General features: G+C 39.5%; 2 protein-coding genes across 3 annotated transcripts in view; one reads left to right on the top strand and one right to left on the bottom strand.

Annotated features, from left to right (window-relative positions):
• LOC129777137 (echinoderm microtubule-associated protein-like CG42247) overlaps positions 1–1,626 on the bottom strand; it is a 149,861-nt gene extending 148,235 nt beyond the window's left edge. Inside the window, exon 1 of the mRNA XM_055783219.1 lies at positions 1,517–1,626. Within this exon, the coding sequence (XP_055639194.1) occupies positions 1,517–1,531 (15 nt within the window). The 5' untranslated portion in view covers positions 1,532–1,626. The remainder of the gene's footprint in view (positions 1–1,516) is intronic.
• LOC129777146 (perlucin-like) overlaps positions 1–21,625 on the top strand; it is an 88,897-nt gene that overhangs the window by 45,806 nt on the left and 21,466 nt on the right. The window lies entirely within an intron of this gene.

The raw sequence follows: 21,625 nt of genomic DNA, 5'->3' as shown, positions 1-21,625 counted from the left end.
ATTAAGAAGTAGTAAAAGTTTGAAGACGACAAATTAGAGATATTACTCGATCAAGATTCGTGTCAAACGCAAACAGACTTTGCATAATCATTGGGAGAAACTTGACAAGCTGTTTCTAAATGACTTAAAGCCAAAAGCAAGTAAATTTTGTTCCATACGAATTGAAAACGAGATATGTCGAAATGCGTCTTTGCATGTCCGAAATGTTGCGTGAACGGCACAAAAGGAAGTCTGTTTTGCATGAGTCGTTACCGGGGCGGAAATGGAATCACTACGATAATCCAAAGAGGTTTGAATCAGTCGGAATATGGAATCACTGTTCATTTTATAGCAGCGGTCGTAGTAGGCGTATCTGAAATCTTTTGACAGCCTGTATCTTTCGACGGTATAAAATTTATATAAAATTATAATAATTATTTTATATATAAAATTTACGTTGTTCTGAATTATTTTGAAAAAGTGGTACAGGTCGAAAACCGAAAGAATAAATTTGATTTTGGACTCACATTAAACATTAGGCGTGGTGAGGTACTGAAATTGTGAAATCACTGAAAGTGAGACAGCTCCCAGGCCTTGAATTCTAAAAGCTACTGCCAGACTTGGGAAACTCTTGAGTAGAGTTAGAGACTTTCGGTTCTAATTATTCACGTTCCTGCGGGTAGAAGTGTATTGATAGTTTCTCTCGAAGGTTTGAGACGAGAAGCACTCTTAAGGCGGAATTCCATCTATTCAACATGCTACATGCTACAAGTCAATGGTTCTTGCTTATTGGAGTGTCTCTTTTTACGACATAATTGGTCTTGTTGAGCAATGTTGGTCTTATCCAATGGCTTGCGGATCGGTGCGACGTGTGTAGCACTACATGAACGACAATATTGGAGCAACTACGTCATTTATTGTCGATTCACCACAATAATGGAAAAACAGAATGTTTGATCATAAAAACAATAACATCAGAACAGATATGTTGGAGCAGTGAGCGTTCTCACACTGCTGTGTAGTGGCTGAGGATGAAACAAAATAAAAAATTGCGCAAGTATCATATTCATTGTTGTTTACCATTGACTTGTAGCATGTAGCATGGTGAATAGATGGAATGCCGCCTTTAGGATCAATAAGAGCAACTAATGCAACTGGTTTCCTGTGGAATTGTCAGGAATTTTGACCACATGAATTGTTTCTTGACAATCAGATGGGTTCGTCAGCAGTGGTGTCATCTATATGTTGTCATGAAAACTTGTAGAGTAGCTGGTTTATATGAGCGTTAATGAAACAATGGAAGAATACTCAAATTACATGCTAGTGTTAACAAAAAGCGTTTTTAATATCATATGAGAACATAAAAAATCAACTTGTTTAAAAACTATCTCGAGTGCCTTTATAAGGTTTCAAAAATGAACACAATGAAAGTTACACTTGCGGAAAACGTACAATAAGGTGACATCGAGGCTCACTAGACAAAACATCCAACAAAGAGATAGCGAACGAAAATTATGACTATCGAATTAGTACTTACATAATAGTATGGCATATATCGAACCTACACTACGCAGATTTGCACTATCATCTTACAGCATCTAGTGATGGTCATCTTAGCATGCATAACGCAACCAGAAACGCTTTGTTTTATTCAAAATAGAAAACAATATCTACAAATACTAGAATGAAAGAGCAATATATATCGGAAGGAACAGAATGCAAATGCAAGAAAAACAAAGGCCCACACCGGAAACAAATGAAACAAACAAAACAAAAACACAATTTGGTTTACCACTTTTTGAGCGTCATTCTTGTTTTCTCCCTGATGCGTTTCGCTTTTCCAATTGCTGACAATGGATGCCAATTGCAGTGTGGGTGAGCATTTTTGCTGTACAGGAGAGATTGTGTTTTGGTTGGTTGTAGCAGATGGGAACGGGATTGATATCGGATTCAAGGGAAGAGGCGCTTCGGGGGTTGTGAAACTGGTTATTTAGAGGCGCCAAAGAATTTTGCTCGGAAATGTATACTATGGTCTGAAGCTGCAATAATCTGGATATATCCAAAAGAATGTAAGCTTTTGAAATATTTCAGCATCGAGCGAAATATTTCACCCAAACTGGGTTGGTTTTCATTAATTTTGATATTTAGCATTCATATGTCTTAAGCGTTTGACAACAAATGCCAAATATCCAGATTATTGTGGATACGTACTTCAAGGTATTTGAATTAAAAGGTGAGCAAAATTCAGTGAACAGTTATGATTTGAGCTGGATTGATTATTATGCTACAAGATGAAAATATTTACAGAAAACATTTCTTGCCACACAGCGTCTGGAATAGATGAGCACACACACAACTTGATGAGAGAAAGAATAGTTCAGTGAGATTTACACGACACTTAGAGCTGCTGAACTAACCTTATCACTTTTCTAGAATTCTTAAGTTTTTTTACACTATCTATTAATCAGTCCACAGTTATGTTTTGTTCGTTCCAGTGTGAAATACACTTTTATATTCAATTACGACACACATCTAAAGTTCTAACCATAAATCTACAGTACAACAATAAACTTTACAAACACACTAAATCAAGTCACGCCGCTTTCTGTACAATATAACGTTCCAACTTGTCAAGACCGCCAGTGCATAAATTATCGTCACACACCGGCGGAAAACCCCTTTGGGGGGGGGGGGAGTTTTTTTTTGTTTCAAGATTGCTCACCTTTGGCTTTCTGCTTCACACACGAAGTGAAAAGTGTCCAACACGCCTTTTTCGCACCACCCTTATTGGAGTGATTTACGTCGAGAAATACAAAATTATATACAATTCTTGAAAATTACTCAGAATTCGATGACGTGGACACAACGTTCATTTAGCAGATATATCACATCATATCGAACCATCCAAAATCGGATCGTCCTTGTTTCGATTGTTCGCGCATTGCGTGTCCGTGATCCGTAGTTTCATTCACTTTTGAAATGCTTAATATTCACCCTACCAAAACCGCCAATGTTTCACTTCATGGGAACAAAATCAAAACTCGGAAAAAAATTAAAAGCGCCGGTCGCTGCGTCGAAGCCACAAGTGCACCGTTCTGCTCAGGGATGCGACTGATTGTGGCCAATGGCCGCGTTCTTGGTCATTTCCAAGCCGCACTCGAACTCCGCCAGATCCGTCAGACACATAAATTTTCCGACCCTCCCGTATGCGGCGTGGTGAGCGGTGGGAGGTTCTGCTGACACGGTGTAATCAAGGGAGTACATAATGTACACCGCCTGTGGTTTGGTATGGTACAGGTACGAGTACCGTACCAACACAACCCTGGCGGGGAATTGGTCTCTCTCCCTCGTGGTGTAAGTACACAAGTGAGTGAGGATTCTGAACTCAAAAAAACACGATATATTGGAGAAATTCTATTTACCGGCAAATGACTGTGTTGAGGATCAGGTGGAATGCCGACAGCACCACCCAACAATGTGCTTTGTTTTAATTCGCAAGGTTTATTACCGACAATTGGCCGTCCAGTGCGTTTTCATAATGAGTCAGATGTGCGGAAATTGCCAATGAAGCGGTTGGCAACAGCCTTTTTTGGGGGAGAGCTCATCAATTAATACGCCAACCCTGGTGGCGAAATTAGCAATGGAATATTCATTGTTTCCATACCCACAGAAATAAATATCTTGGAATGATCTGGGATTAATCGTATTTCTGCTGTATAATAAAACAGCAGATATGAACGAGTGAACAAGGGGGTCTCCGTAGCCACATTGGTTGCGCGTTCGCTTAGTAAGCGATCGATCGTGAGTTCAAAACTCAGGGCCCTCATTGACCATCTTTGTGTTGTTACAGAATAGCTACGTCCACGTAACAATCATCAGCGATGGAGATCGATCCACGGTCGAAATAAGATCGATTCATCCATACAACTGCTCTGCTCTGCAAGACACATCGGGCTGCTGTTCTATAAATAACTCAACAATGATCAATCAACTGTCTCCGCTGTCCGGTGGTCCAACTGGATTTGGATAATGGAAGAACAGAAAGAATATTCTTACGCCTAAATGGCTACTGTGTGAATGTACCATATGTAATGGTATAGAAGGAATACTGGCGAATGACAACTGTGTAATGTGCTAATTATAGATATGATAACCATGTGACATGTACACGATTAAAATTCGGCTCTGTTACATCTAAAATGCTAATGAGCCTTGAATAAATGAATGGGATATAACGAGTGAACTCACTTCCATAACCGTGTCAATTAGCCCTAAACTAGTAAACTAGATTATTCACAATTCCACCAGAAGGAAACAATTTGCGTTCATGATAACTTTTTCTGACCTACATTCAACCGATTTTTCAAAATTTACGCAAAATGTCCTTAGTTATTAGTTTGTAGTTAGCATGAATAAAAGTGACATCTGAGAAGCCCTCTAGGTTATATCAAGCCCGATCTTTCGTCATTTATTATAGAGACTTTGAACATTTAACTTGCTGTATAGTACACCTTTAGTCTTGGGAAAGACCAACTTTAAAAGATTGGATTGGAGGGATTGAACCAACGACCGATCGCTTAGTGAGCGGACACTTAACCCTTTAGGCAACGAAATTATTGAAATTTCGAAGTTTTTGAACGGGGTTCACCAGATTAGGCAAATGAGAATGAGCTTATCGGCTCACAAGTGATAATATTAACATTAATTGGTAAGCGTACTTCTCGATTGACGATTCGAAAGTTATGGTCTTTTCATGATGGCTGCATACCGCTCAGACAACAAAAAAGAAGAAAAATCAACAAGCAATTATCAACAGGAATATTGCGTACCGAATCTGCATTCGTACAAAACAATGGAAATAATAGGGGCGATCATAGAAGATGAAGAAATCAAGTTAATTTTTTAATAAATCAAGTTAAAATGAATTACCATAAACATAATTTTGAGGCAAATCTATCTAATAAACAGTTTTGGAGCAATATTAGAAAGATAGAAACTGGAAAGGACGCTCAATGTTCAATCAACATTGACATTTAAGCTATCAACAATTACTTTCTTTCTGATGAAGCCAAAAGCCAAAAATGACGAAAATTGCGTGCCCGAAGTGCTGATTGTTCTATGCGTAACGTAAACGTAAAATTATGTAAAAAATGTATGTTCTATCGATTTCATTCGCCGGTCGATTTTTTTACACACACACACACACAAAATTAAACTTCACAAAATAAAACATCTTCGTAGTGAATAAAATGGAAGTAAAATAAAATCAAAATGAAGGCATGTATCTACATTCGGCAAACCTCCTCCCACATGCGCGCAGTTATAAATTATTTCACTACTACATACAAACGTATGCAAGAGGGAAGCGAACCATATCGAACTACAAATATCGCCGGCGTGAAGTGTTTTCATTTGCACGTCACTAACACGTCAAAACCTCAAACACGGCACGTCAGCATAGCGTGAACACATCGATAAGAACACACACGATTAATCGTAAGCGTCACACGCCCCGCCCAAATCACGCTGAAGCCCCGCTGCAATGAGAACATAGCCTAATTTACTCACATTGCGCTGTGTCTGCGCCGTGTTTTTTGGAAATTTTCAATGTGTGTGTGTAACAAAGAATTATTTAATTAATTTATTAATTTTAATTTGTTTTTATTTTTAAATACTCCTGCAGTGCGTTTTCATTATGAACGTTTGATTTCGTTAGTTTTGATTTTTCGATTGCGTTGTTGTCTGATGAGGAATTATTGATAAACGCTGTGATTCATTACCGACCCGATTATTTTTTGATCATCCATGATGTGAATTGAACTCAGAGTGAATCAAAACAATCGCACAACTTTTTTAATTTTTCGACAATGTTTTATATTTCACTAGCTGACCCGACAAACTTCGTCCCGCCCAACATTAATTTTTCGTTATCACATTCACGTTCAAAATCTCGTTCACGATTTTTCAACCAAATGCAAATAACATGTTTATCCGTTACATAGAATAAATGTTTGATAAAGAGAATATGATAGAATAAAGACAGCCCTAAATCGGACAATTCCTTTCTCGAGTTTTGCTCTTATCAACACATTCGGTGATCCAATATAATTTATATAGAAAGATATAGGAGTGCATTTTATCACATTAAAAAAATTTCAATTGTCATGTTTGGTTGAAATATGTGTATTATTTTTACGGGTCCCCCTCTCCATTTCAGAAAAGGGAGGGATGTCACACCATCTTAGAAACATTTCTCATATTCAAAAACCTTCACATGCCAAATTTGGCTCCATTTGATTGATTAGTTTTCGAGTTATGCAGAAATTTGTGTTTCATTTGTATGGTAGCCTCCCCTTAGAGAGGAGGGAGGAGTTGGCTTGATCAATTCTCGAGTAATGCAGAAATTTGTGTTTCATTTGTATGGCAGCTTCCTCTTTGAGAGGGGGGTAGGGTGTGTAACCACCATATAAACATTTATTGCACCCTAATACCTCCATTTGCCTAATTTGGTGTTATTTGCTTGATTAATTTCCGAATAATACAGGAATTTGTGTTTCATTTGTATGGCAGGCAGCCCCCTCCTGCGGTATTTTTTTTGAATTTTCATTTGTTCATAAAATTAGTTACAATCTGTTTTAAGTCAAATATGCGCCGTTTTGTTCGATGACTTGTTCCCAACGAGATGCCAACTCCATAATACCCCTGTTATAGAAGCTCGCTTCCTTATTGGCAAAAAACTCGGATAGCCAATTTTCACAGGCCTCTTTTTGGGCTAACTTCTGACTACCTAGCTCGTTCGCCATGGACGAAAACAGGTGGTAGTCACTTGGTGCAAGGTCCGGACTATACGGCGGATGCAAAAGAACCTCCCATCCGAGCTCCCGGAGCTTCTGGCGCGTCACCAAAGAAGTGTGGGGCCTGACGTTGTCCTGATGGAAGACAATGCGGCCTCTGTTTATCAAAGATGGCCTCTTCTTCATGAGTGCTACCTTCAAGCGGTCCAGTTGTTGGCAGCACAGGTTCGAATTGAGCGTTTGGCCATAGGGAAGCAGCTCATAATAGATTATTCCTTGACAATCCCACCAAACACACAGCAGAACCTTCCTGACCGTTAATGAGGGCTTGGCCACCGTCTGAGCCGCTTCAGCGGGTTTCGACCACGACCGTTTGCACTTCACGTTGTCGTAAGTGACCCACTTTTCATCGCCAGTCACCATCCACTTCAGAAACGGGTCGTTTTTGTTGCGATTCAGCAGCGATTCACATGCGTCGATACGGTCAAAGATGTTTTTTTGCGTCAACATGTGTGGCACCCATACATCGAGCTTCTTTGTGAATCCAAGCTTCTTCAAATGGTTAATAACGGTTTGATGACTTATCCCCAGCTCTTGTCGCAATTTACAACGACAGGCCTTCCGGAGCGTGGCGCATCTTCGACGACCTCTACACCAGAACGAAAACGTTGAAACCATCGTTGTGCGGTGGAAATGGAAACTGTATCGGGTCCATAAACTGCACAAATTTTATTGGCAGCTTGAGATGCATTTTTGCCTTTGTCATAGTAGTACTGTAAAATATGTCGGATTTTCTCTTTATTTTGCTCCATATTTGCGACACTATAACTCACGAACGACTTAACCAAACAAAACACTGTCAAGGACTATATTATAGCGCGCAAAAATACCTTTCCAGCAAGCTATAAAGGGTGGGTCACATCAAATTGCATCACGGAAAAAACGCTGTAGAAATTTAATTTTTAGGAATTATATCTTCAGCTTTCGCTTATAATCAGATAAGAGTGTATAGATCACGTTGGCCATGCTTCACTGTCAATTTTTCGTAAATTTGGAAAAATGTCGTCGAACGAAAAAGAGCGTCGTGAATTAATCCTGTGCACTCATTTCGAGAATCCGGAGTTGTCACATCGGGACATCGGTAAGATGCTGGAAATCGTCCAATCCACGGACAGCAGAGTACTAAAACGATACTTCGAGAACCTAACCATCGACCGGAAGGTGAAGAACGGCAAAAATGGATGCTCCGTCAGTGAAAAAGATCACAAGCGCGTAGTTAAGCAGTTTAGACGTGATCCGAGAAGTTCGGTCCGGGATGTCGCCAATAAGCTGAATTTGTCAAGTTCATTCGCCAGCGGACCAAGCAGCGGGTGGGCCTGCGTACATACAAGGTTCAGAAGGCTCCTAACCGCGACGAAAGGCAAAACATGGTGGGGAAGACGCGAGCCCGGAAGCTGTACACCGAAATGCTGACGAAGCCGCATTGCCTGGTAATGGACGACGAAACCTACGTCAAAGCGGACTTTCGTCAGCTGCCGGGCCTGTTGTTCTTCTCCGCAGAGGACAAATTCAGCGTTCCGGAGGAGATTCGCAAGCAGAAACTATCCAAGTTTGCCAAAAAGTACATGGTGTGGCAAGCGATCTGCTCTTGCGGAAAGCGGAGCGCCCCCTTCGTGATGACCGGCACGGTAAACGGGCAGGTTTACCTTAAGGAGTGCCTACAGAAGCGCTTACTACCACTATTGAAGCAGCACGAGGGCCCGACCATCTTCTGGCCGGATCTCGCTTCGTGCCACTATTCAAAGGACGTGTTGGAGTGGTACGAAGCCAACGGGGTCACCTTCGTGCCAAAGGAAATGAACCCGCCCAACGCGCCGGAGCTTCGCCCAATAGAGAAATATTGGGCGATTATGAAGCAGGCCCTCCGGAAGAACCCAAAAGATGTCAAATCGGAGGCGGACTTCAAGAGAAAATGGATTTCTGTTCAAAAAAAACTACAACCTGACGTTGTACAGAACCTTATGGACGGGGTAAAGAGGAAGGTGCGAGCATACGGGCTTGGGTTCGAAGTATGAATAAAAAGGAAATGCCAAAAGTTGTTTAATAGTTTTTATTTTACTATCTAAAATTTTCAAAAGGATCGGTCTACTGGGCGAATTTCTACAGCGATTTTTTCGTGATGCAATTTGATGTGACACACCCTTTAGTATGATTCGATACAATGAATACAACTAGAACTACGCGCGTACAACGACACCTCGCGGAAATGCCGCAGGACTTTTTTGACAGCCTAATATATTGAAATGAACCCCCTCAGACTGAATTCGTTTCTCTCTCTCTCTTTATCTCTCTCTCTCTCATTTTTAAATTGTGGATGAGTTCACGGTGACTAAAAAATGGACCCAGTCGTTAACGGTGTTACTACTTTTTTGCATCAGAAATGAAGTTTTCGTTTCACTTTATATGAACGTTAAAATGTGATTCCGTACGCGGACAACGAGGTACATGTTAGAGTAGAGTAGTAGTGGTGGAGTGAAGACAGGTGGTAGAACAATGGAGAGGTAGGTTTGTGTTCATGCGCCACTCTATCTGGAACAACCATTTCCTTCAACTAGAAAAGAATTTAAGAGCGTTTAGAGCGAGGATAACAAATGAACGAGTCATGTTTGGCGGCGAATGCGTTCTTTGTGACTCAGTAGCACGAGAGAGAGAGAGAGAGAGAGAGAGAGAGAGAGAGAGATAAACGTTTATGGAAGTAGTCCTGCTCGAAGCAAAGCGACTGGGAGGAATTTTCATGTTTCGTTTTCAAAAGTGTTGGTCCCTAATTACAGCACTTACAACTAGCTGTATCGTTTTTTTCTACTGAGTAGAAATCCACCAAGTTCTTCACAGTTTCTCTTTGGAGTGTATTCTTATATCGTGAATAATACAAACACAGGGGAAATGAGAGTGAATTTATTGTGTTGCTACACAAACACAAAACGCCCGTTACGCTCAGTATGAGATGAATTGGAAGGTTTGTGAGGTTGTAATTTGAACTGCAAGAGAGAAATACGACAAACGAGCATTTATGCATTGTTCTCGAAAGGGCAAAATGAATGAATATTTCTACAAAATGCAAATCTGTATGACATAGAGGTGCATCATATGAATGCGATACTGATTGCTTGTTACAGATCAGACAAAATTTCTTCTGACTGATTCAGAATGTTTCCTATTTAAAAAACGAATTGGGTGTTTCATCGCAGTTGAGGAACAAATATAATTATTGAAAAACTTTCAAATATTTTCAAGCCATATATTGGGTGTGCAACTTAATTCGTTCCGTTTCCACAATATGACTCAAGGTGCTATAAATAGTCGTAGGAGACAGCTTATTTTTTTCTGAATCGTGAAGTGTCAACATCTGTCAACTAAATATTTTTACAGGTTATTGAGTCTTGTACAACAAGTTCAATTTTTACTGCGTTGGAAATGTCGAGTTACGTTCCAAAGAAGCACTAAATACATACAAATTGAAAGCGAAAGATGTCGAGCGGCGTTTTTGCATGTCCGACATGTTTGTTGAACATTGAACGATCAATTGTTTGCATCGAATCTTTAGCCGAATACTCACGGTGCCAAAGTAATGCTGTGTATTTGGTAGGATCAAAAGGCTACTAAATGCAAAGTATGGGGATATCAATTGTGATAATATGTACTTTACTGATGGGTCCTCTATGAATGAGTCCACAGGAATGTTCAACGAATTTTTTAGCATCTCCCACAGTCTTCAGTATCCTTGCTCAGCGTATATTGCTAAATTGACAGCAATTCACTGGGCGCTGGACAGCGTCGTCTCACGAGCTGTTGGAAACTATTACATTGTAACGGATAGTCTTAGCTATGTCGGAGCTATTATACAGACGCTGTTATATCCGAGTGAAACCACAGGCCCAATTCATCTTCGTTCCACTTGCGTTGCCAGTTAGCAATGGTATTTTTGCGGACTGAAGAATAAAATTCATTGAAGGCGATTTGACGCTGATAAATATCGCCTTCAATTGAACCTTCTTCTTGAATGGCATTAACGTTCCCTGTGAAACTTTTGCCGTCTCAACGTAAGCATTAACTAGCGTCATTTATTAATACTTAGTTGAGATTTCTTAAGCCAAATAACATGCCTTGAATGTATTCCGAGGGACAAGCTCTAGAAAACGCGTGACCACAGTGCGACCAGACACGAGTCGATAATATTCCATTATGACAACGCTTGGCCTCATATTGCTGTTAGAGTTGAAAACTATTTGTAAAATAGCGGATGGGAAATATTGGTTCACCCACCTACGAATACGCTTTTCTTCACAACAGGATATTCAAAATTGGCTGGAATCATTCTCGGCACCAAAAGATGAACGCTCCTTTCGCGATGGAATCCGTAAATTTCCAGAAAGATGGAAAAAGGTAGTGACCAGCGATGGCCAATACTTTGAACAATTTATTAATTCATATTATTATCCAAATAAATGTGTTTTTCATACAGAAACGGAATGAACTGAGTTATACACCCTATGTAATTATGGGAATGTACCGAGAACTGACCGAGTTTTTATGATTCTAAGTCAATTATTCGACGGTGAGACCACACCATAAGTGCGATGGTTAACTTGACCATAGAGGTATTTGGAAAGTAGCTCAGCGTAATTCGCTACGGATCCCAGCTCCATAGGAACATGAACCCGGAAATCCGGACAAGCGAAGTAAAATTGTTGCGCACGAAATGCAGCTCGAAATTAAACCCACTATCGTCGCTGACTCTAATTTCAGCGTTTTTATCACGATAGTTGTAGCTGAACCCTCCTCCTGTATGAGTTGGTCTTAGATTAGGTTTTTCCCTACACAAGACTGATGGGTTCTTTTGATGAGAAGAAGCATTTATTTTCTCATTAGATAAACATGCAAATCGTGAGTCACGTTCCACTGATTACGTGGAAAATTTACTCCGTGTCCTGACTGATGTTTACAACGCCCTGAGCAGGAAGGAAGATTACACGGAAAATACAAGAAAATGTTTGTGTTGCAATCAGTGTTTTAGATACTTTTTTCCTGGACACACTTCCAATCAAATCAATTCAATGGAGACGCATTGCACTTTGCTCATCTGCATCACCACGTGTTTTCCGATTCTAACGCCAAACAATAGCCTTGAAACATTTTGGTCGTAATCGATCATTTTCTATTTCAAGGAAACGGTATTTGAAGGGATAATTGAAGGGTACATAAACGACATTCTCGTGGTTCAGGTGTGTGAAGGGGCGACGACGACGACGACGACAACAGCAACCAAACCGGCCCTTGTCCAGTTCCTGTCGGGTTCGACCGAACAATACATAGCATCGAAGTGAAACATTGGCTGCAGGACTTTCCGCCTCGGATCACGACAAACCCGTTAGTTCACCTTCTTCTATATATCGGCTTCCACTTATGCTGGCTTTTAATTAGTCTGTATGTATTCTGCGGGAGGCGTCTGTGTGTGGGTTTCCGCAGGAGTCACACTGTTCGCTTCACCGCTGTAACCGAGAGGTCAGTTCACTCAACTCTAAACTCGTTAATTTTCATTGTTTGCTACTGTTTTTTATTCATTTTTTTTTTCAACATGAAAACACTTTTATCTCAATTTTAGATTGCATGACACTCTTGTTGGAATGTTCACTTTTCCGAAACAGAATACAATCTTTTGTTTGATCACACTTTATTCACAGAAACTAATCGACTTTGAAAGTTCCACTGCAGTTCCACAGATGAAAGATAAATCCACAGCGGTGCAATCTCGTTTGTCCCAAAACGCACCCACGTTTGAAGCCGACACACGGAATCAGAGGGTCTATTGAAGTCAACTTGTCCTGCAAACGATCCCTGCCAGACTAATCGGAGCACAGACGGTGGCCTACGCCGATACGTGTCCGCCCAGTTCGAAAGCGCGCTCCTGCTCCTGCCCGTGATGTGGCTGTAGGTGTGTAAGCTTCAGCCGAATAATGAATGCCTAGTCGGCGGCCAAAAGCAACAACTTTGCGCACTTTTTCTCGTTGTGCCTCCTGGGCCGAGTCACCACTACTCCCGTGTCGCGTGTCCTTTCCCCCGCGCTGAATGCCACCTTCCTGGGGGCGTAAAAGGAGGAGCACTTCGCTCTGGGGGGATAAATATAAAGTGACCCTCTTCCTCTGAGGAAAGCAGTGTTTTTTAATTGCTCCCCTACTTCTCAATGCTTCACCGACAGTTTCAGGAAATTTAAATCAAACGTTCGATTTTTGCTTCATTTATCATAATCGTTGGTTCGTTTCATTCGTATGTCCTGCCATCTCCTCTTCTGTTCTTCGTAGTCATCTTGTTAGGCTCGGTATATATTTAACCAATAGCCTTGTACCATAAAAAGAACCACTAATTTGAGCAATCGATCGATTTGGTGCCTTGCGGAGGGCAATGGTCAACCCAACACGGTCTGTTCACAAAAATACAGCGCTCAGTGGTGTAGCGTGAGCGGGTGACACCCGGGGCGGTTCTCTTAGGTGTCACCTCTTCAATCAAACCTTGTTATCAAGTCTTTGTTTCGTTTTCAATAAAAAAATCAAATTAATCGAACCCGGAAATTAATTTACTTTAATATTGGATGAATTTATTCTTGTTCGATTCATCTGATGTTAAAATAAACTAATTTCTGGGTTCAATAAATTTGATTTTTGACGTAGCACTACGTTTTTCAAGAAGGGTGCCAAATCAGAAAACAGGTCACGTTTTTATGAAATAAAGATAACGTTAAAAACTATTTTTACAGCGAACGAATTCTGTTCACTTAGAATTCGAATTTCGATGAAACTTTTATTTCAAATTAAAGTTTGGTTTATGCCATTATGTGTGAAATACAACATCATTCAAATGTCCACCTAGGGCTTCCTCGCACACCTTGATCCGGAACAGATAATTTTCGATGACTTTTCGGCACATATGGGACGGTATCTCGGTCATAACTTCACGAATGTTGTCTTTCAAATGTTCACGAGTTTGCGGAGAGTTGGCATAGACACGGTCTTTCGCATAACCCCACAAAAAAAAAGTCTAGCGGGTTCAAATCGCATGATCGGGACGGCCAATTGGCATCACCAAAACGCGAAATTATGCGTTCCTCAAATTTCGTTCGCAATATGGCCATGTTCGGTCGTGTTGTGTGGCACGTGGCACCGTCCTGCTGAAACCACATGTCATCTGTATCCATATCTTCAATTTGTGTCAAAAAAAATCGGTTAACATGCGGCCATAGCGCTCACCATTCACAGTTACCATCTCGCCGTGCTCATTTTCAAAGAAATACGGCCCGATGACTCCACCAGACCATAATGCGCACCAAACAGTGACTTTTGGCGGATGCAATGGCCTCTCAACAATCACGTGTGGATTTTCTGAGCCCCATATACGGAAATTTTGGGTGTTCACATAGCCACCGAGCTCGAAATGTGCCTCATCGCTGAAGAAAATTTGATGCGAAAATTCAGCATTTTGCTGCTGTTGTTCGTTCACCCAATCGACGTATGGCCGACGCATTCCATGGTCACTACGCTCTAATTTTTGTACAATGATGTGTTTGACAATGATGTGTTTGACAAGCCCAATTGCTGAGCACGCCGTGGAATCGAAACATTCGGGTCATCCTCCACACTGGCAGCAACAGCAGCAATATTTTCGGCCGAACGCACATTACGATGATGCACAGGTTTCACAATATCCGCTACGGATCCAGTTTGTTCGAATTTACGCACTACATTAGCGATTGTGTGCTCTGTAGGCCGTCCATGACGACCAAAATCCGTCCGTAATGCTCGAAAACCATTTGCCGGTTTTTCATCATTTTTATAGTATAATTTAACAAAATTAACACGTTGTGCGATGCTAAAACGATCCATATTGTAGAATGGCAGACATTCAACTAACGATATGACGCTTTGGTTGACAGCTATGTCAAACGGTTGTCAGCGCAGGGCTGTATACTTTCGGAAGCCCGAAATGGAAAACCCTGTACATACTCATTTCCACACATACACGCACTCTTCACCCAGAAACTCTTAAAGACGAAAGTACAAATCGTTCATTCTGAGAGTCGCGTAGGACTTTGTATTCCTGATACGATTTGCGTTTAAAGGCTCCTCTAATTTACTCCAATCTTTGAAAAATCTTCTAGAAAAAACGGCTGAACATATCAATATGAAACGTTCACAGATGTTTAGGGAATACTCTAGGCTAAAAATTTGCCTGCAAACATTAGAACCTACTGCGATATGTGCAGAATTAAAGTGGATTTTGTAAAGCACTATAAAAATCCTGTTTTTGGTTCGTCAAAGTAACAAATTGTCCTTGTGCAGAATTTATTGGAGTTTTCAAAACTGCCTTTCGATTTACGGTGCGATGGTTGTTTATTGAATTATCCATCACCAAAGACGAAGGGATAATTTTTCATTTAAACCGAAATACCTCTGTGTGGGAAGGTCCTACAGGAACGTTCTTGGAACCAAATTAAAGCTGGTTGATAAGGTTAATTAGATTTGTTATTGAGTTGGTTAGCAAAAAATTGTGTTAGTCCAGAATATTCTTGAAAAAACAAAGAAAAATCGATTTTTCATTTCTTCCCGATATTGTTGTCCACTACACCTACACACACCAAGATAAACATATATACGTAAAATATTCTAATACCTGAAAGTTGTAGCATCAAAATGATGCGCATCCCATCGATATGCGTTGATTTCTCACGAAGTTACAGCATGTCAAAAATCACTTAAAATTTCCGACCTCGCACTCTGTTCCTCTAATTTTTTTGTCGAGTGTATATCTCGCATAATATCGATCATACAATTTCAAGTTTATGCTCGTTGTAAAGGTGGCATTTCACACTAATAACAATTCTTTTATTGTTTTTTGTTTGCTCCATTCAGTTGTGAGTTACAGGGTGTTAACAATGGAGGTCAACCATTTTTTTTAGTGCAATACACTAAATTATGATCTCTACTGTCAATAAATGGACCGTTTGAATTTAGCGATTGACCAGAAACGTTCAGAAGTGGCCAACAGAAGAGGTGTTATGTTTCATCAAGACAACGCAAGGCCACACAATTCCGAGAGCTTGATTGGGATGTTTTAAAACATCCACCATATAGTTCGGACCTGGCACCAAAAGATTATTACCTTTTTCTCGCATTGGGGAATTTCCAGAGTGATGAGAAATCGAGATCAAGAGAAGATAGTAAAAATCTATTGCTATGGTTTTTCGCTAATAAGGACCAAGACCTCTATGACAGAGACATTAAGGAGCTACTTTTAGAATGGCAACAAATTTTCCAACAAAACGGTGTATATTTGACCTAAATCGGACAATCCGAAGCATATCAGAAAAAGATTTTAATTTGACCCAAAAATAATGGATTACCTAATATTTTATTAAAACATTAAATTTATCTACAACATACTGCCATCAGCAGATCTTCATAGGTATATTTGTTGTTTCTCGTTCGGCAGCGGGCCGGGATGATGACTGGATGACGCAGGTGACCGCACTTTTCTAAATCGACTGCGGATCGTTTTGTTTATAGCGGCTCGGGATGATCGCGCAGAATTTTGTCGGTAGCGGCTCGGGATGACCGCGTAGGATTTGGCGATAGCGGTTCGGTATGACCGTATTACTTACAACAGGTATCTTGTCGGATCTTGTCGATAGCGGATCAGGATGACCACATTCTTTTGGACAGGGAATTACCGAACGATAAGTATAGCAATAGAATTTTTGAGAAATACTCTATCTGAAACCGATGATTTTTGAAAAATATTCTATCTTAAACCGATGAAAGGTTAGCCAAGTGATCATTTTGTTATTTTAAGTTTTACTTTGCACTTCTTCCATATTTTTGGGATGGGGGAAGATATGTGGTACCATAAGCTATAATAATAACCTTGCCGATCTGAGACGAACCAGGCTGAAAGTCTCAAAAATAAAGAATAAAAAAAACCTTGCCGATATCGCCTGTTGAGCCTCATAGTAATATCCCACCTTGTATGCATATACTTGAGGCACATACACACGCACGTTACCCACATTCAGTCGTACAGCAACAAGCAACATTGCCCCATTACCAACATAACAACAGTAACGAAAGAGTGATTCGGCTTCTCAGAGTGCGTTGGGTGATTCCTCGGTAACAGAAGTCACACCGAACTAAGACTGATGAGAATTCCAATAATATAATGTACAACAAATACTAAAATCCAACTTAGAAGATGCTTAGAGATGCTGAACTGAAACAACAAAATAACCAGAAGTAGGTAAATTAATTGCTTTTATAAATATAGGACGAAACAACATTTTTTGATTAAACTACCGAGAGAACTTTTTTTATAATTAATAATTATATAATTATAATTATTTTGTTTTGCAATGTAAGAACGATATAATGAAATAGTGAACGATTCAATATCTTCAAAACAAAAACCTTTTTCCTATCTGGCATCTCTGCTGAAGCTAAAGAATGAACAGGTACACACGAAAACAAACCGACGTCATATCACAAAGAGCGGGAGACGAATCATTCTTTCGTGTTTCACCACTCACACTCTCTGCAGCTTTGCCGCTCCACAGCTCCGCAGCTCAGCAGCTCTTTAGCTCTTTAGCTCCGATATGAGCTGAAGAGCAGTGTTTTTTGTATTGCGAGCTGTTTCTAATCCACTCATTATGATGAGGTGATTCATTTGAACAGCTCATGAGCGAATGGCACGTCTCTACACATCACTTCTCGTTTGGCGGTCTACGGAGCAGCATCGTTGCCGGCGAGCGTCGAGCGGTAATGGATTGCCTTTCTTAAGACAGATGGAGAAGGAGTATGGAGTAGAGTTTCTTTTCACAAGGGTCCATCTCAGTGCTAGGGGCGAATGAACTGAATGAATTTGAAAACAAAATGTGAAATTAAATGGAACAAACCACAGTTGCGAGAGATCTAGCAAGCCCATCACAACGAGCGGACATTATTAATTCCTAATGTTGATTTCACACACATATACGCAGCTCGATTCAAGAATGAAAGATACAACATATGTTTCATGGAAGTATGCTCTCAAATCCTAGCACGAAAACCTTACTGTTGTATGTTCTGAGATTCGATCGCATCTCAAGCGGAATGTAAGAACAGAGCTCAGTCAGAGCTCAACGTGTTGCGCATGCCTAACCCATCTTTGACTGCAGGTAATTTTCAATTAATTTCATTTTTGAAGAGCCTCTTTCAGGAGATTCCACCAAAAAGGCAAACGGTTAGTAACAACTTCAAACTAACATTAGAATTTGGTAGCGTTTCTAGGAAGTTCCCCGCATACGCACAAATATGTGTATACGAATCAATCCGAATTCATTCCACATCCAACTTATGTAGGCAAGAAAAAATACCAGGGCATCGAGTCTAGCCACAACGTTATCCGGAAATAATCCTCTGGTTTTGCAAATAGCTCTGCGCAAGACAGAAATGTCGAATCATAAACTGCTAGCACAAGGAACCCTTCCACTCGATCAATATTATTCAAGCTTTCGTCAGGTGCTCACGAAACATCAATGGCTTTGATCAGCCCATCGTAGTTCGAACATATCTCCGGCGAGTTTGCTAAAACCTTTTTGTCATTACACCTATTTGGCTCAGAAGCATACCGTTTTGACTCAAATTCCGAACAGTCTCTAATTCCGAACACTACATTTTTAAATGAAAATTTACTGAACTTTAATGTTATAAATAATTGAGTGATAAAAACCCTAACATTCTTCATGGTATAGGCTTCATTTTAACATCATTTACAGGTATCGATACAGCCTATAACTTATAATACCAAGCATTTGCAAAAAAGTGACTGTCATAACCAAAAATCAAGTTTCAAAGCACAAGTTCTAAATTTTTGGGAGTGTTATATTTTCCAAAAAATGATAGCTAATTGGCTTTAATTTGATATTTCGATCGTCTGAAATGGTCTAGTAGCTCAAAAGTTATGATTTTCCTTTAAAAAATTGCATTTTCGCTGTTCGGAATTTGAGACAAATGCAATCAAACATATTTTTAGGTTTTCACCTATTTGTAAATTAATTTTATGTTGGACAAACTAAATAAAAGGTTCTATTGTATCCTAAAACCACGTTAATTTCGCGAAAAAGTCCCATTTCGAGTAGCGAGTAGCAAGTTTCGAGGCCGGATAGCCGAATATCCGGCGGCCGGATATTCGGCTCTTTTTTTGCGAAGACGAAACTGGGAGAAACTGCATGTTTGCATGAAGCCAATAGATGATTACATTTTAGGGAGAAATAAACACTTCTTTACATGAAAATAATTAATTATTGAAAAATTCTCCGTATAGAATGAACATTCCTTAACCTTCCTATACTCGCGTATAGGTCTGACAGACCGAGCATCAATGGGGTGGCTGAATTAAATGACTATTAAAACAGAATGAAGGTAAAGAAAAAATATTTTCTGTAGTTTTTTCACTCAATTATATCTTTTTCTTTGAATAAATAACGCCTAAAATATACAATAGCTGTATCACAGAGACACGCACAGTTCAGAGTACAAAACATAAGAAGAGATAGCGGAGAATATAACAACAAACGAAAAAAAACAAAACATGTGAAATCCCAGTGGAACATTAGGGTTCCTTTGAAGGGATCCACCATACAACATTAGAACGACGCAGGAAAAAGAAAAATGACGGAAAATATTATTAACCAAAGCATACATATACATAAGATGGTCGGCACATTTACAGAATATATTGATTTATGTGGATCTGTTTCAGCTTATTTTTAAAAATATGTTTATTGCTTATTGCTTTCAGATTATTGAGAAGCACGTTGAATTTTAATGGACCGTAACTTTTTATGCGCGTGAGTCCCAATTTCGTAAAAGCTCTGGTTCTCATTAAGTCATTTGCATTTCTCGTATTCAGAAGGTTTATTCGGGAATGTGATATTATGGTGAAAATTACGGTTATGCAAAATATTATGAACAAACATGATACTTTGAATATCACATAGGCCTGAAATAGGAATAATTCTATTTTGTACAGTAGTGTAGAGCGCAACTGTCGGATATAAGTGAGGAAGATTGAAAACTACTTTCACACATCTATTTTGCAGCGTTTGAATTTTTTTCAATTTTGATTTGGCAGCATGACCCCAGACTACAATTAAGTATTGGAGGATGGAGTGGATGCATGCAAAATAAAACTGTAACAATGCTCTTTTTGGTATGAAACAGCGTACTCTTTTCATGAGACCACATAAACTTGCAACTTTACTCGATACATGTTTAATGTGAGTATCCCAGGAAAGGGCAGAATCTAAATACAATCCTAAGTATTTGAAAGAGAAGACTTTTTCAATAGTCAGGATTCCCACACATGGATCACGGTGTTGAGGTATTTTTTTTCGTGGCGAATGGAAGACCATATACTTTGTTTTAGTGAGGTTAATGGTTAGATAATTGCCACTGAAATATTCCATGAGTTTCACTATATCTGATTCCATGTCCGCTACAATAGTTTGAATATCAGGACGCGGATAGAATAACGCCGAATCGTCTGCAAAAAGTCTTGGTATTCCATGGAGCGTTAAATTACCAAGATCATTGATAAAAATCAAGAAGAGTAGAGGACCTATGTTGCTTCCTTGAGGAACTCCTATATCAATCGGACGTAAGCTACTACGAACACCGTTAATTACTACAAATTGTTTTCGATCGGACAGGTAACTTTTTATCAGATCGTTGGCAACTCCTCTTATCCCATATCGATCAAGCTTTTTCAGTAAAATTTCGTGATTAAGAGTGTCGAAAGCTTTCTTAAGATCGATAAATAAGCCTCCTACGAACCTTTTTTGATCAATTTCGCAGATCAATTCGTCGACGAGCTCTGTAATAGCGGTCATTGTGCCACAACCTTCCCGGAAACCATACTGATATTGGTATATAACATTGTTGGCACTCAAGAAGTCGGTAAGTCTACAGGTTAAGAGCTTTTCCAAGATTTTGTTGAGAACAGATAATGTTGAAATTGGTCGATAGTTCGAAGGATCACTATTGTCTCCAGATTTAAATACAGGTGAAACTTTGGCGATTTTCAGAATATTCGGATAAACTCCAGTTAGGATTATTCTATTGAATATTTCAGAAATGATTTCAGCGAACCGACCAATGTTAGCCTTTATCAAGTCTGCAGGAAAGTTGTCATAACCTTTGCTCTTCTTAACATCAAGCTGACTTATCAGAATACGAACTTCGTTTACGCTAGCAGGTCTCAGAAAGATAGAGTTTCTAACACTTTTTACTTGTTTTAGATAGTCGAAATTTTGCACTGTTAATTTACTAGCAAGATTATTACCAATACTAGAGAAATAATTATTAAATACTTCTGCAATTTCATAATTTGAATTAATGTTCCTATCATCAACTCTTAATTCAGTTTGCTCACAAGGCTTAGAGCGACCAAAGATTACATTTAATGTTTTCCATACATTGAGATGATTAGAACCACTGAGCATAGTTTCATAGTATTCCTTTTTACATCGTTTCTTCATATTTGTTACTTTTTTGGATACATGAACTAACATATCCCTAGCGCATACATCATTGGGACTGTTTTTCACTTTTTCGAGATAATTATTTTTGATTTGAATCAACTTCCAAAGTCCATAAGTCATCCATGGACGTTGATCCCTCTTTATTTTGACAAGTTTAGTCAAGGTTCTGGTACAGCTTATTAACAGGTTGTTATAGGTTGTAGTAAGAGAAGCTAAAGTAGCGTCGACATCG

The sequence above is a fragment of the Toxorhynchites rutilus genome, chromosome 1, assembly GCF_029784135.1.
Source record: "Toxorhynchites rutilus septentrionalis strain SRP chromosome 1, ASM2978413v1, whole genome shotgun sequence".
NCBI lineage: Eukaryota > Metazoa > Arthropoda > Insecta > Diptera > Culicidae > Toxorhynchites > Toxorhynchites rutilus.
Note: the sequence above shows the minus strand (reverse complement) of the source record. Positions and strands in the feature narration are given on the sequence as shown.